This window comes from Haliotis rubra, unplaced genomic scaffold, assembly GCF_003918875.1.
Source record: "Haliotis rubra isolate DU_JTF1 unplaced genomic scaffold, ASM391887v1 Scf81, whole genome shotgun sequence".
NCBI classification, from domain to species: Eukaryota; Metazoa; Mollusca; class Gastropoda; order Lepetellida; family Haliotidae; genus Haliotis; species Haliotis rubra.
In genome coordinates this window covers 1,599,007-1,611,088 of record NW_025767535.1, presented here as the reverse complement: position 1 = coordinate 1,611,088, position 12,082 = coordinate 1,599,007, and the positions used below count along the sequence as shown (strand labels likewise).

Below are 12,082 nucleotides of genomic sequence, written 5' to 3'. Positions count from 1 at the left end.
TTGTATCTTTGGTCCCGAAAGGACTGAAGAATTGATACGCCAAACTGGTGCAGTATCACATATGATGGTTACATGTTGGTCCCGTGAAGATCCGGGTTAGAATGAATCTTCAGTTAATCCATACTTGTCGTAAGAGGAGACTAACGGGATCGGATGGTCAGGCTCGCTGACTTGGTTGACACATGTCATCGTGTCCCAATTGCGTAGATCGATGCTCATTGCTGTTGATCACTGGATTGTCTAGCCCAGATTCGATTATTTACAGACCGCCGCCATATGGCTGGAAAACTAAACTCACTTACGGACTGACAGACATGTTGGGGTAGGCTCACAACTAGAATATAAATCAAAAACATTAAGGCGCACATTGCATTTTAAAGACTCAGAGTATTTCTGAATTAAACCAGTGTCATTGCCATCGGATGAACTAGCAAGTCAGTAGGAGTGGATAAATGCAGGTGGGTGTGGGTCACGTGTTAGCTAATACTATTCAGCTCTTGTCAGAGGGGATGCGAGGGTGACTGAATTATTAATGATATGGTGTGTGGAATGTACAACGATAATGACTCAATGTAGCTGGTAAATTCATACATCGACCAGGCAACAGAGCGAAGGGAGGTATAAACAAGCAAGCATGTAAGTACAACACGACATTTCTCTTCTTTATGTATGGTGATGGAATGAGATGGATGTCTCGCTTTTGATTCTAGTACTTATAGTGCCTGTTGCACGCGCGCGTGTTTCGTGTGCGTGTCTGTATGTGAATTTTGTGTGTTATTTGTGTGTGCGTATTGCTTTGGGTAATCTTGTCCAGAAGTTATTACGCTCCTAAAATAAAATCTCTGAACTATCTGGGTATTTTCATTCAATACCACAGACGTACTTGAGTTTGAAGTGTGTAGTTTTTAAAGTCTGTACCCCGTTCGCATTTCCAGTGCACCAAGCAACCTTTGTCTGTCGAGACAGGTCTAGTGGTTTGTCTAAACTTAGACCTTTTTTTTTTCATTTCATGCACGTGGTGTACAGCTCTGTTTGAAATAATTGAAGGATGAATATATTTAGAATTAAAAAAGGCGAGAGAAGAAAAGTTAGCAATATTTGAAATTTTGCATTTTCCTTTTTACGGTTTGTGAGGTGAGGTGAGTTCGATCATGTTTAAGGTGAGGTGAATTGGATCATGTTTAAGGTGATGTGAGTTGATGTTTAAGGTGAGGTGAATTGTGTCATGTTAAAGTGATGTGAACTGGGTCATGTTTAAGGTGATGTGAGTTGGGTCATGTTTAAGGTGATGTGAGTTTGGTCATGTATAAGGTGATGTGAGTTGGAACATGTATAAGGTGATGTGAACCGGGTCATGTTTAAGGTGAGGGAAATTGGATCATGTATAAGGTGATGTGAGTTGGATCATGTTTAAGGTGATGTGAGTTGGATCATGTATAAGGTGATGTGAGTTGGATCATGTTTAAGGTGAGGAGAATTGGATCATGTATAAGGTGATGTGAGTTGGATCATGTATAAGGTGATGTGAGTTGGATCATGTTTAAGGTGATGTGAGTTGATGTTTAAGGTGAGGAGAATTGGATCATGTATAAGGTGATGTGAGTTGGATTATGTTTAAGGTGAGGAGAATTGGATCATGTATAAGGTGATGTGAGTTGGATCATATTTAAGGTGATGTGAGTTGATGTTTAAGGTGAGGAGAATTGGATCATGTTTAAGGTGATGTGAGTTGATGTTTAAGGTGATGAGAATTGGATCATGTATAAGGTGATGTGAGTTGGATCATGTATAAGGTGATGTGAGTTGGATCATGTATAAGGTGATGTGAGTTGGATCATGTATAAGGTGATGTGAGTTGGATCATGTATAAGGTGATGTGAGTTGGAACATGTATAAGGTGATGTGAATCGGGTCATGTTTAAGGTGAGGTAAATTGGATCATGTTTAAGGTGATGTGAGTTGGATCATGTTTAAGGTGATGTGAGTTGGATCATGTATAAGGTGATGTGAGTTGGATCATGTTTAAGGTGAGGAGAATTGGATCATGTATAAGGTGATGTGAGTTGGATCATGTATAAGGTGATGTGAGTTGGATCATGTATAAGGTGATGTGAGTTGGATCATGTATAAGGTGATGTGAGTTGGATCATGTTTAAGGTGATGTGAATTGGATCATGTTTAAGGTGATGTGAGTTGGATCATGTATAAGGTGATGTGAGTTGGATCATGTTTAAGGTGATGTGAGTTGATGTTTAAGGTGGGGAAAATTGGATCATGTTTAAGGTGATGTGAGTTGGATCATGTTTAAGGTGATGTGAGTTGGATCATGTATAAGGTGATGTGAGTTGGATCATGTATAAGGTGATGTGAGTTGATGTTTGTGAGTTGGATCATGTTTAAGGTGATGTGAGTTGGATCATGTATAAGGTGATGTGAGTTGGATCATGTATAAGGTGATGTGAGTTGATGTTTAAGGTGAGGTAAATTGGATCATGTTTAAGGTGATGTGAGTTGATGTTTAAGGTGAGGAGAATTGGATCATGTATAAGGTGATGTGAGTTGGATCATGTATAAGGTGATGTGAGTTGGATCATGTATAAGGTGATGTGAACTGGGTCATGTTTAAGGTGAGATAAATTGAATCATGTGTAAGGTGAGGTGAATTGAGTCATACTTAGGTTTAAAATAGTTATGGGCATGGATGCGCATGCGTGTGTGCGTGTCTGAGTGTGTACAGTGTAGCTGCTTTTTCATGTTCGGACTGAAGCCTCTATCATGGTGTTAGCCCATTGCCATACCATGCAACCGCTTAACATGGATAAACTTCTTGAAGACATGCTCACGCTGGGATCCATGTTAGAATACGCCCCTAGAATATTTCATTTTGTTGCTTGTAATAGCGAACTGTGTGGGACGGGTATAATCGAAGAATGGGTTGAATCCATGCCCTTGTACTCTGTGGTTGTTCGTGATATCAGTCAATCAGGTTGGATTGTCGTGGAGACTGGAATATCAGATTGATTGTCAGGCTGGATTGTCAAGTTGGATTGTCAGGTTGGATTGTCTTGGAGACTGGAATATCAGACTGGATTCTCAGGCTTGATTGTCTAGCTAGATTGTTTGACTGGATTCTCACACTGGATTGTCTTGGAGATTTGATTGTCAGGCGGGATTGTCTGGCTAGATTGTTTGACTGGATTGTCACACTCTATTGTCTTGGAGACTGGATTGTCAGGCTGGATTCTATGGCTAGATTATCTGACTGGATTGTCAGGTTGGATTGTCTGACTGGATTGTCACATTGGATGGTCTGGGAGATTGGATTGTCACATTAGATTGTCAGGCTGGATTGTCAGACTGGATTGTCTGGGAGACTAGGATTATTAACAGACTCGAATATTGCAGAGGGCGGGGTGAAACTAGTTTCCTGAAAGTTTAGTTCATGCGTGGGATGAACTGCATTTAATTCCACTGTGGCTTTTTAGTTACGTGTGTGCAGCATGTAAATATTGGTTGTGCATGTGTTGCATACTGTTTCATCACACTGACTTGTCAATGACGCCGTCCCAAAACTGCTTCATCGACAAACAGAGGCTTGTTTAATTTTTAAAGGACAGTCTCTTGTGTGTGAAGCTTGTCTCGTTCAGAAATATATATTCTATTTCTGTCAAACATGAATTTTGTCTGTTAACAAAACTCATATTTGAACTTACTAGCATATCGACAGAATATATTTCTTTCATAAACAAAATAATAAACATTAATTTTCTTTTTAAAACTTTTGGTTTGTGATGCAAAGTGATACTTGTCGGACATTTTAAGTTGCAGACAACTTTATCTGCCGCATGGTCCCTTGCAAACTATCATTTTGCCATATACATTTTTCCAAACAGAAAATATACAATTCGATAATATTATACACATTTGAACCCCCTATGGTATAATTAAGTTTGTGCTATAAATGTATACCCAAGCCCCCCTGGGTTATGTTCTATGGAGAATGAGGGTATATACGTCATGCAGGTCAAATCCGGGAGTTTGGGGTGTACTTCACTTTGAACAATATCTACAGGAATATTTGTTCACGTTCAGAGATTTTTGTCAGGTGGCGTAGCCCAGAGGCGTAATTATTGGCTCCTGGTTATATTCCTCACATGGGTATTATCTATGAAGCTCATTTGGTGGGTACCCGGTAGGATATTGCGGGAAGACTGCTTAAAGCAGCAGGGACCATACGATCCAAAACGATGGTTTTCTTAATAATGCAAGTAATGATGTTATAACTGAACCCTGTTCCACTGGAACACAACCGCAAACTATGTAAACCTACCAAGTCATACGCATAACGACAACGAAGACTGCAAATAGAAACCATGGTCTTTCTATTTGCAATCAAAGAGTGGGGGTTAACGCTTGGTTCAGGTGTGTGAGTCAGTAAGTTCAGCTTTCAGCAATATTCCAGCAATATCAGGGCGGGGGACACATTGTTCCCATGTTGGAAATCGAATCCGGGTCTTCGGCGTGTTACCCACTAAACTACCCCACGGCCCCTTTTGGTTCAAGATTACTGCACTTACATAACGACACGCATGCACATGTGCATGTGCGTGCATGTTTGTGTGTGATACTGAATACTTCACAGGTTGTAACCATTTATTTCGTAGCTGTTATTTTGTGCGTTACATGCCCTGTGTAAACAGTTATCATTTGTCAGGCGATAAGTGTTATACAGCTGCTTAGTACTGTCGTTTTGACCGCCTCCGTGGTGTAGTGGTTAGAGCGTCCGCCCGGAGAGCGGAAGGTCGCGGGTTCGATCCCCGACTGCGTCATACCAAAAGACGTTAAAATATGGTACTTGTTGGTCCCTGCCTGGCGCTCGGCATTAATGGGCACAACAAGGACTGGTCGGCTCGGAGTCAGTATAATGTGTCTGAGTGGGGTATTCATGCTTCACTGCAGCATGGTGTCTCAGTGGGCTAGCACTATAAAACCAGCTTAAGTCTGGGTTAGTACAAGCAGCCGCACATACACATACACACGCATGCACGTCGTCATATGAGCGAAATATTCTCAAGCACGACGTTAAACCCAATTTCCCCCTTACCTCACTGTCGTTTTAAACCATAGCAGTGCGAGTATATCCTTCTGTAATTGCTGTGATGGTTCACAAAGTGGCTTTTAGGCGTTCATACTTTGATTCTTTGTTTGTTTGTTGTTAAACACAGCGCGCAACATTTTCAGCTGTATGACGGCGGTTTGTAAATAATGGAGTCTGGATCAGACAACCCAGTGACTGACATCATGAGCATCGATCTGGTTCGTTCATAGCTACAGTACAGTAGAGTATCAAAATCTCTGAATCCCCCGGCCCCGATTTCCTCACTTTTAATAAATGACCTACCTTTCTTTACTTTTTAAGGCACTTTGTTATCAACACAAATTTATTTTTTTGTACACTGCATCCTCTCAGTATTGACGGGACCGTGAACCGTTGGGGACTCGAACCCGGAACTACGGCGTGACGAGCCAACACTATATCCATGGTTAGTTGGTTTGATTTGTTGTTTAACGCCGCACTCAGCAATATTCCAGCTATATGGCGGCGGTCTGTAAATAATCGTGTCTGGACCAGACAGTCCAGTGATCAACAGCATGAGCATCGATCAACGCAGTTGGGATACGATGACATGTGTCAGCAAGTCAAACCACCCGATCCCATTGGTCGACTCTTACGACAAGTATGGGTCGCTGTAGATCAGTTCTCACCCGGATCTTCACGGGTCATTATACAGATCGAACTATTGTATTACTGGCGGTCACAGAGCGACTGTCACGTCACGTCGAAGTTATTCCTTGTTCGAAACAAAAGATGGGTACAATGCTTAGCCCATGATGGTGTTCCCCGCCGTGATATCTTCTGAATCATAACTAGCAAAAGCGGTTTTACAACCCAATCCCGTTAGTATACCACCGCCAGCTTCGTTTGTGACATTAAAGTTAGGGATATCTACGGGGGCAGCATGATCTGATAACAGATTGAGTTGGTGTCAACACAGGTATTGAATGTCAAATATGCCAGCAGGTACCTTCACGTTACTATCATCGACAGCAACCTTTCAAACCTTTGAACTCTCATACCTATTTTATCTTTCCAGATTGGCCCAGGTGTGTAACACCTTTATCAGTGAAGGGCGGCAACACGGAAATCCTACAGGGACACACCTGGTCAGAATGACACCAAACGGAGTATTATCAGCAGCGAAACGTAGGTCATAGATGTCACGTGACTAAGTGATTTGATAAGGACATTCACCGATCCTTTCAATCCCTCGTCCATCGCCTGGAAATATGGGGAGCTTATTCTCCAGCGAGGAGACGGAGAAAGAGAAAATACAGAAACAACGACACAAGTACATTGAATCAAGGCTGAGAAGAGACAAGACCGTTATAAACAAGAAACATAACGCCGAGGCGGGGAATTCAGATATTACAAATGGCGGCACCAAGAGACCCGGGATTGACAGGAGTGGATTCAGTCTTGACGAGGTCGACCACAAAGCTTCGTGCGTTGATCCCAAGGATTACGAATTCGTCTTCGAGAACATTGTGTTCGAGGGGGGTGGGAACAAAGGGCTTGCCCACTGTGGAGCACTGAAGGTAACTTTTCAAACGTTTATACAGGGATCGGAATTCAATCACTGTTTGAGAAATACTCATTATTGACTGGCTAATCTGAGGTTTCAAACCTTAATAACAACCTCTGACTGGATGTTGATTTTACGGTAATCTTTTAAACGTGTATATAGGAATCGGAATTGTATCACTGCTTGGGAAAGAATTATTACTGATGGATTAATCAGAGGTTTGAAAATCGTTATAACAACCTCTAATTGGAAATTTTGGTTTTATGATTTTAGGCGTGTATACATGATTCGGAATTCTGTCATCGCTTGAGAAAGAAAATCATGACTGATTGGTTGATCAGAAGTTTCAAATCGTAATGACAACCTCTGATTGGAAATGTTGATATTGTTGGAATACCGCGTAAGGTCGTATGCATGGGAAGTTACTGTCTCTTTCAGTGTAGAGTTTTGATTTAAACTATTAGCAATGGAGGCATTTCCTAAACTATTTAAAGTGTGTATGAAGGTACATTTCAGTCACCACAGCCAACGGGAAAAAGTTAGAACATTCAGAGAGACCTAGGAGCAAATCTTGTCAGGTCTTCAGCAACCGTTCCATTTCGATGCATTTGCATTGCATTACAATACCAGGACGTCATGGCATTATAGTGATGTTGGATGTTGGACGCCTGTATGGCCTAGGATAAGTGTTTGCCCAGACAACCGCAATTTCAAATGATTTTTTCCAGCGCTTTGGGGAGAAAATCATTTCCCAAAACTCTGAGCAGTGATCCCTCCCTTTCCCTCCGCCAGCATTATCAAAGGGTTCACCGTTAAAGAACTGCTCTACCATGTTTCAGTACCTGGAGGAGATTGGCGCTCTCCCCAACATAAGGCGGATGGCTGGGGCAAGTGCTGGAGCCATGGTGGCCTGCCTAGTAGCCGTCGGATACCGTTGGTACGAGATCGAAGACTTCTTGGGACAAAATCTTGCGGATATATTTCTAGGTAAGAAAACGAAAACCAGAACGTTTGTTATATGACTACAACAGGGCCCCTCAGTTGGTCACGGCACTTCGCGAGACCTTAGTACTTCCGGTGACAAACATCATTTCATACCTTTTCGAATGGTCTCATGGTTGTCAGTTGACAGTAAGGAACCGATAATCCTTGCAGGAATGACAAATTTCCGATCTTACCATCATCAAATTAGCCAACTATAAGCATGGCTGTACACTTGGTCCGGTCGAGTAAAGTCATGTTTGGTCGTATATACGCTTGTCACCGGAAATCTGGTACCGGAAGTAAGCTGGGCTCCGCCTCGCATATCGCAAGTTGGTGCTCTCAAAGGGGAGCCGGAACCAACTTAGTACCGGAAGTAGTGCCTCGCGAGACTTACAGGCCCTATGGAAACTGTATACAACACGATATTTTGACTGGCCTGATTCGTTTATAAACATGACGTGCAATATATATATATATATATATATATATTAAACTACGTTTATAACAAACATGTTTATGACGAACTGACAATCATAAATAAGTCTTTTCTTGGTCCCGAGAATTTTCGTCGAACTTCGTAAAATGTATTACGATTATAACGAACTACAATCCGTTTGAGTTCGTTATAACCAAGGTCACCCGTGAAGATCCGGATTAGAATTGGTCTTCAGCAACCTATGCTTGTCGTAAGAGGCGACTCACGGGATCGGGTGGTCAGGCTCGCTGGCGTGGTTGACACATGTCATCGCATGAATATATATCGACTGCGTAGATCGATGCTCATTTTGTTTATCACTGGATTGTCTGGTCCAGATTCGATTACTTACAGACCACCGCCATATAGTTGGAATATTGCTGATTGTGGCGTTAAAGAACAAATGCATATCACCATGGCACGGGATCAAATACACATTACCACTGCATAGGATCGAATACACATCATCGCTGCATAGGATAAATAACCCATCATTGCTGCAAAGGATCAAATACACATCACCACTGCATATGATCAAATACACATCACCAATACATAGGATCAAATAATATCACCATTGTATAGGATCAAATACACATCACCATTGTATAGGATCAAATACGCATCACCACTGCATATGATCAAATACACGTCACCATTACATAGGATCAAATAACATCACCATTACATAGGGTCAAATACACATCACCATTGTATAGGATCAAATACACATCACCACTGCATATGATCAAATACACATCACCAATACATAGGATCAAATAACGTCACCACTGCATAGGATCAAATACACATCACCATTGCATAGGATCAAATACACATCGCCAATGCATAGGATCAAATACACATCACCATTGCATAGGATCAAATAAAATCACCATTGTATAGGATCAAATACACATCACCATTGTATAGGATGAAATACACATCACCACTGCATATGATCAAATACACGTCACCATTACATAGGATCAAATAACATCACCATTACATAGGGTCAAATACACATCACCATTGCATAGGATCAAATACACATCGCCAATGCATAGGATCAAATACACATCACCATTGCATAGGATCAAATAAAATCACCATTGTATAGGATCAAATACACATCACCATTGTATAGGATGAAATACACATCACCACTGCATATGATCAAATACACGTCACCATTACATAGGATCAAATAACATCACCATTACATAGGGTCAAATACACATCACCACTGCATAGGATCAAATACACATCACCATTGCATAGGATCAAATACACATCGCCAATGCATAGGATCAAATACACATCACCACTGCATAGGATCAAATACACATCACCAATACATAGGATCCAAAAACATCACCATTACATAGGGTCAAATACACATCACCAATGCATAGGATCAAATACACACCACTACTGCATAGGGTCAAATACACGTCACCATTACATAGGATCCAAAAACATCACCATTACATAGGGTCAAATACACATCACCACTGCATAGGATCAAATACACACCACCACTGCATAGGATCAAATACACGTCACCATTACATAGGATCCAAAAACATCACCATTACATAGGGTCAAATACACATCACCACTGCATAGGATCAAATACACATCACCACTGCATAGGCTCAAATAACATCACCACTGCATAGGATCAAATACACACCACCACTGCATGGGATCAAATACACATCACTACTGCATGGGATCAAATACACGTCACCATTGCATAGAGTCAAATACGAATCACCATTGTATAGAATCAAATACACATCACCACTGCATATGATCAAATACACATCACCACTGCATAGGATCAAATACACACCACCACTGTATAGGATCAAATACACATCACCATTGCATAGGATCAAATACACATCACCATTGTATAGGATCAAATACACATCACCATAGCATAGGATGAAATACACATCACCATTGCATAGGATCAAATAATATCACCATTGTATAGGATCAAATACACATCACCATAGCATATGATGAAATACACATCACCATTGCATAGGATCAAATAATATCACCATTGTATAGGATCAAATACACATCACCATTGTATAGGATCAAATACACATCACCACTGCATATGATCAAATACACGTCACCATTACATAGGATCAAATAACATCACCATTACATAGGGTCAAATACACATCACCATTGTATAGGATCAAATACACATCACCACTGCATATGATCAAATACACATCACCAATACATAGGATCAAATAACGTCACCACTACATAGGATCAAATACACATCACCACTGCATAGGATCAAATACACATCGCCAATGCATAGGATCAAATACACATCACCACTGCATATGATGAAATACACATCACCAATACATAGGATCCAAAAACATCACCATTACATAGGGTCAAATACACATCACCACTGCATAGGATCAAATACACACCACTACTGCATAGGGTCAAATACACGTCACCATTACATAGGATCAAATAACATCACCATTGCATAGACTCAAATACACATCACCATTGTATAGGATCAAATACACATCACCACTGCATGGGATCAAATACACATCACCATTGCATAGACTCAAATACGAATCACCATTGTATAGGATCAAATACACATCACCACTGCATAGGATCAAATACACATCACCACTGCATAGGATCAAATACACATCACCATTGCATAGTATCAAATACACATCACCATTGCATAGGATCAAATACACATCACCATAGCATAGGATCAAATACACATCACCATTGCATAGGATCAAATACACATCACCATAGCATAGGATCAAATACACACCACCATAACATAGGATCAAATACACACCACCATAGCAAAGGATCAAATACACACCACCATTGCATAGGATCAAATACACACCACCATTGCATAGGATCAAATACACGCCACCATAGCATAGACTCAAATACACATCACCACTGTATTCATGATATGGTTTTATTCTTCCTAATGATCAAGTTCATAATCAGTTCTACAGGGCACTTATCACCAGCCTGTTTTTATAGCTTCACATCACATTAAACCCCCAATCAGGAAAGTACAAACATTTTTCGTTTCATTGTCTCATTTATTTCTGCCCAAGAGAGAGCAACACCCAGGAGGCTTCTCACTGAGTTTTTCTGGCAACTGGATGTTTGAAACTGTTACTCTGTAAATCAGCAGCGATAACGGTGGAGTTTTAATGTTGGAAAACAGACCACAGGGGCCTAACACGGTGTAAATGGTCCCCCTGCTATCCAAAGCAATTTCATAATCGACGTAGCACAGGAAAGTTTGACACTCAATAATAGTTGAAATGTTTCATCCCTTTTACCGCGAACAATGTTTACATTTTCAATTTGGCCTGAACTGTCTAAAACATTATGTTGTTTCGTGTTTATTCCCAAGTTGAAGGTAAAAAGTTAACTGGGAATGAGTTCGTAGACGAACTAGGTGGGAAACCAACAAACTACAAAGAAATGTGATGTAATCAGCAGTTGTATTCTAAAATGAACTAAGTTCACAAATAAATACAAAGGTAGCACTATTGCCGTATCAAATTGAGTGGCAGTAAAAATTCAGAGGTAATGTGATAAAGAGCAGTGATTATAGCAATTAGGACAATTATGGTAATATTCACCTCTCAGCTAGAGTAATCCATCTTGCAACTCAGCCTAGATAAGGCATTGAGCATCACACACTGTGCTGGTCCTCTAGTGACTTGAGATGATATGTGTCAATAGATAGCTTCCATTATATGGACAAGGGCAAGAATAAGTTGCTTGAAATTTCCATATCACTGTTCTCAGCACCAGTGGAGATGCCCTATAGGACTCTCAGTAGCTCACGGTACTTCGCGAGACCTTTGTAATTCCGGGGACAGAAAGCCTTTCGAATGGTCTCTCAGTTGACAGTAAGCAGCCGATA

General features: G+C 40.8%; 1 protein-coding gene across 3 annotated transcripts in view; it reads left to right on the top strand.

Annotated features, from left to right (window-relative positions):
* The window catches only part of LOC124261805, a 66,534-nt gene that overhangs the window by 24,183 nt on the left and 30,269 nt on the right, over window positions 1-12,082 (top strand). For 2 of the 3 annotated variants that reach the window (XM_046696172.1, XM_046696174.1), the window contains exons 2-3: window positions 6,156-6,657; window positions 7,484-7,631. In XM_046696172.1, the coding sequence (XP_046552128.1) occupies window positions 6,349-6,657; window positions 7,484-7,631 (457 nt within the window). In that variant the 5' untranslated portion in view covers window positions 6,156-6,348. Of the gene's footprint in view, window positions 1-543; window positions 637-6,155; window positions 6,658-7,483; window positions 7,632-12,082 lie in introns of those variants that run through there. The other variant, XM_046696173.1, reaches the window with a different exon arrangement.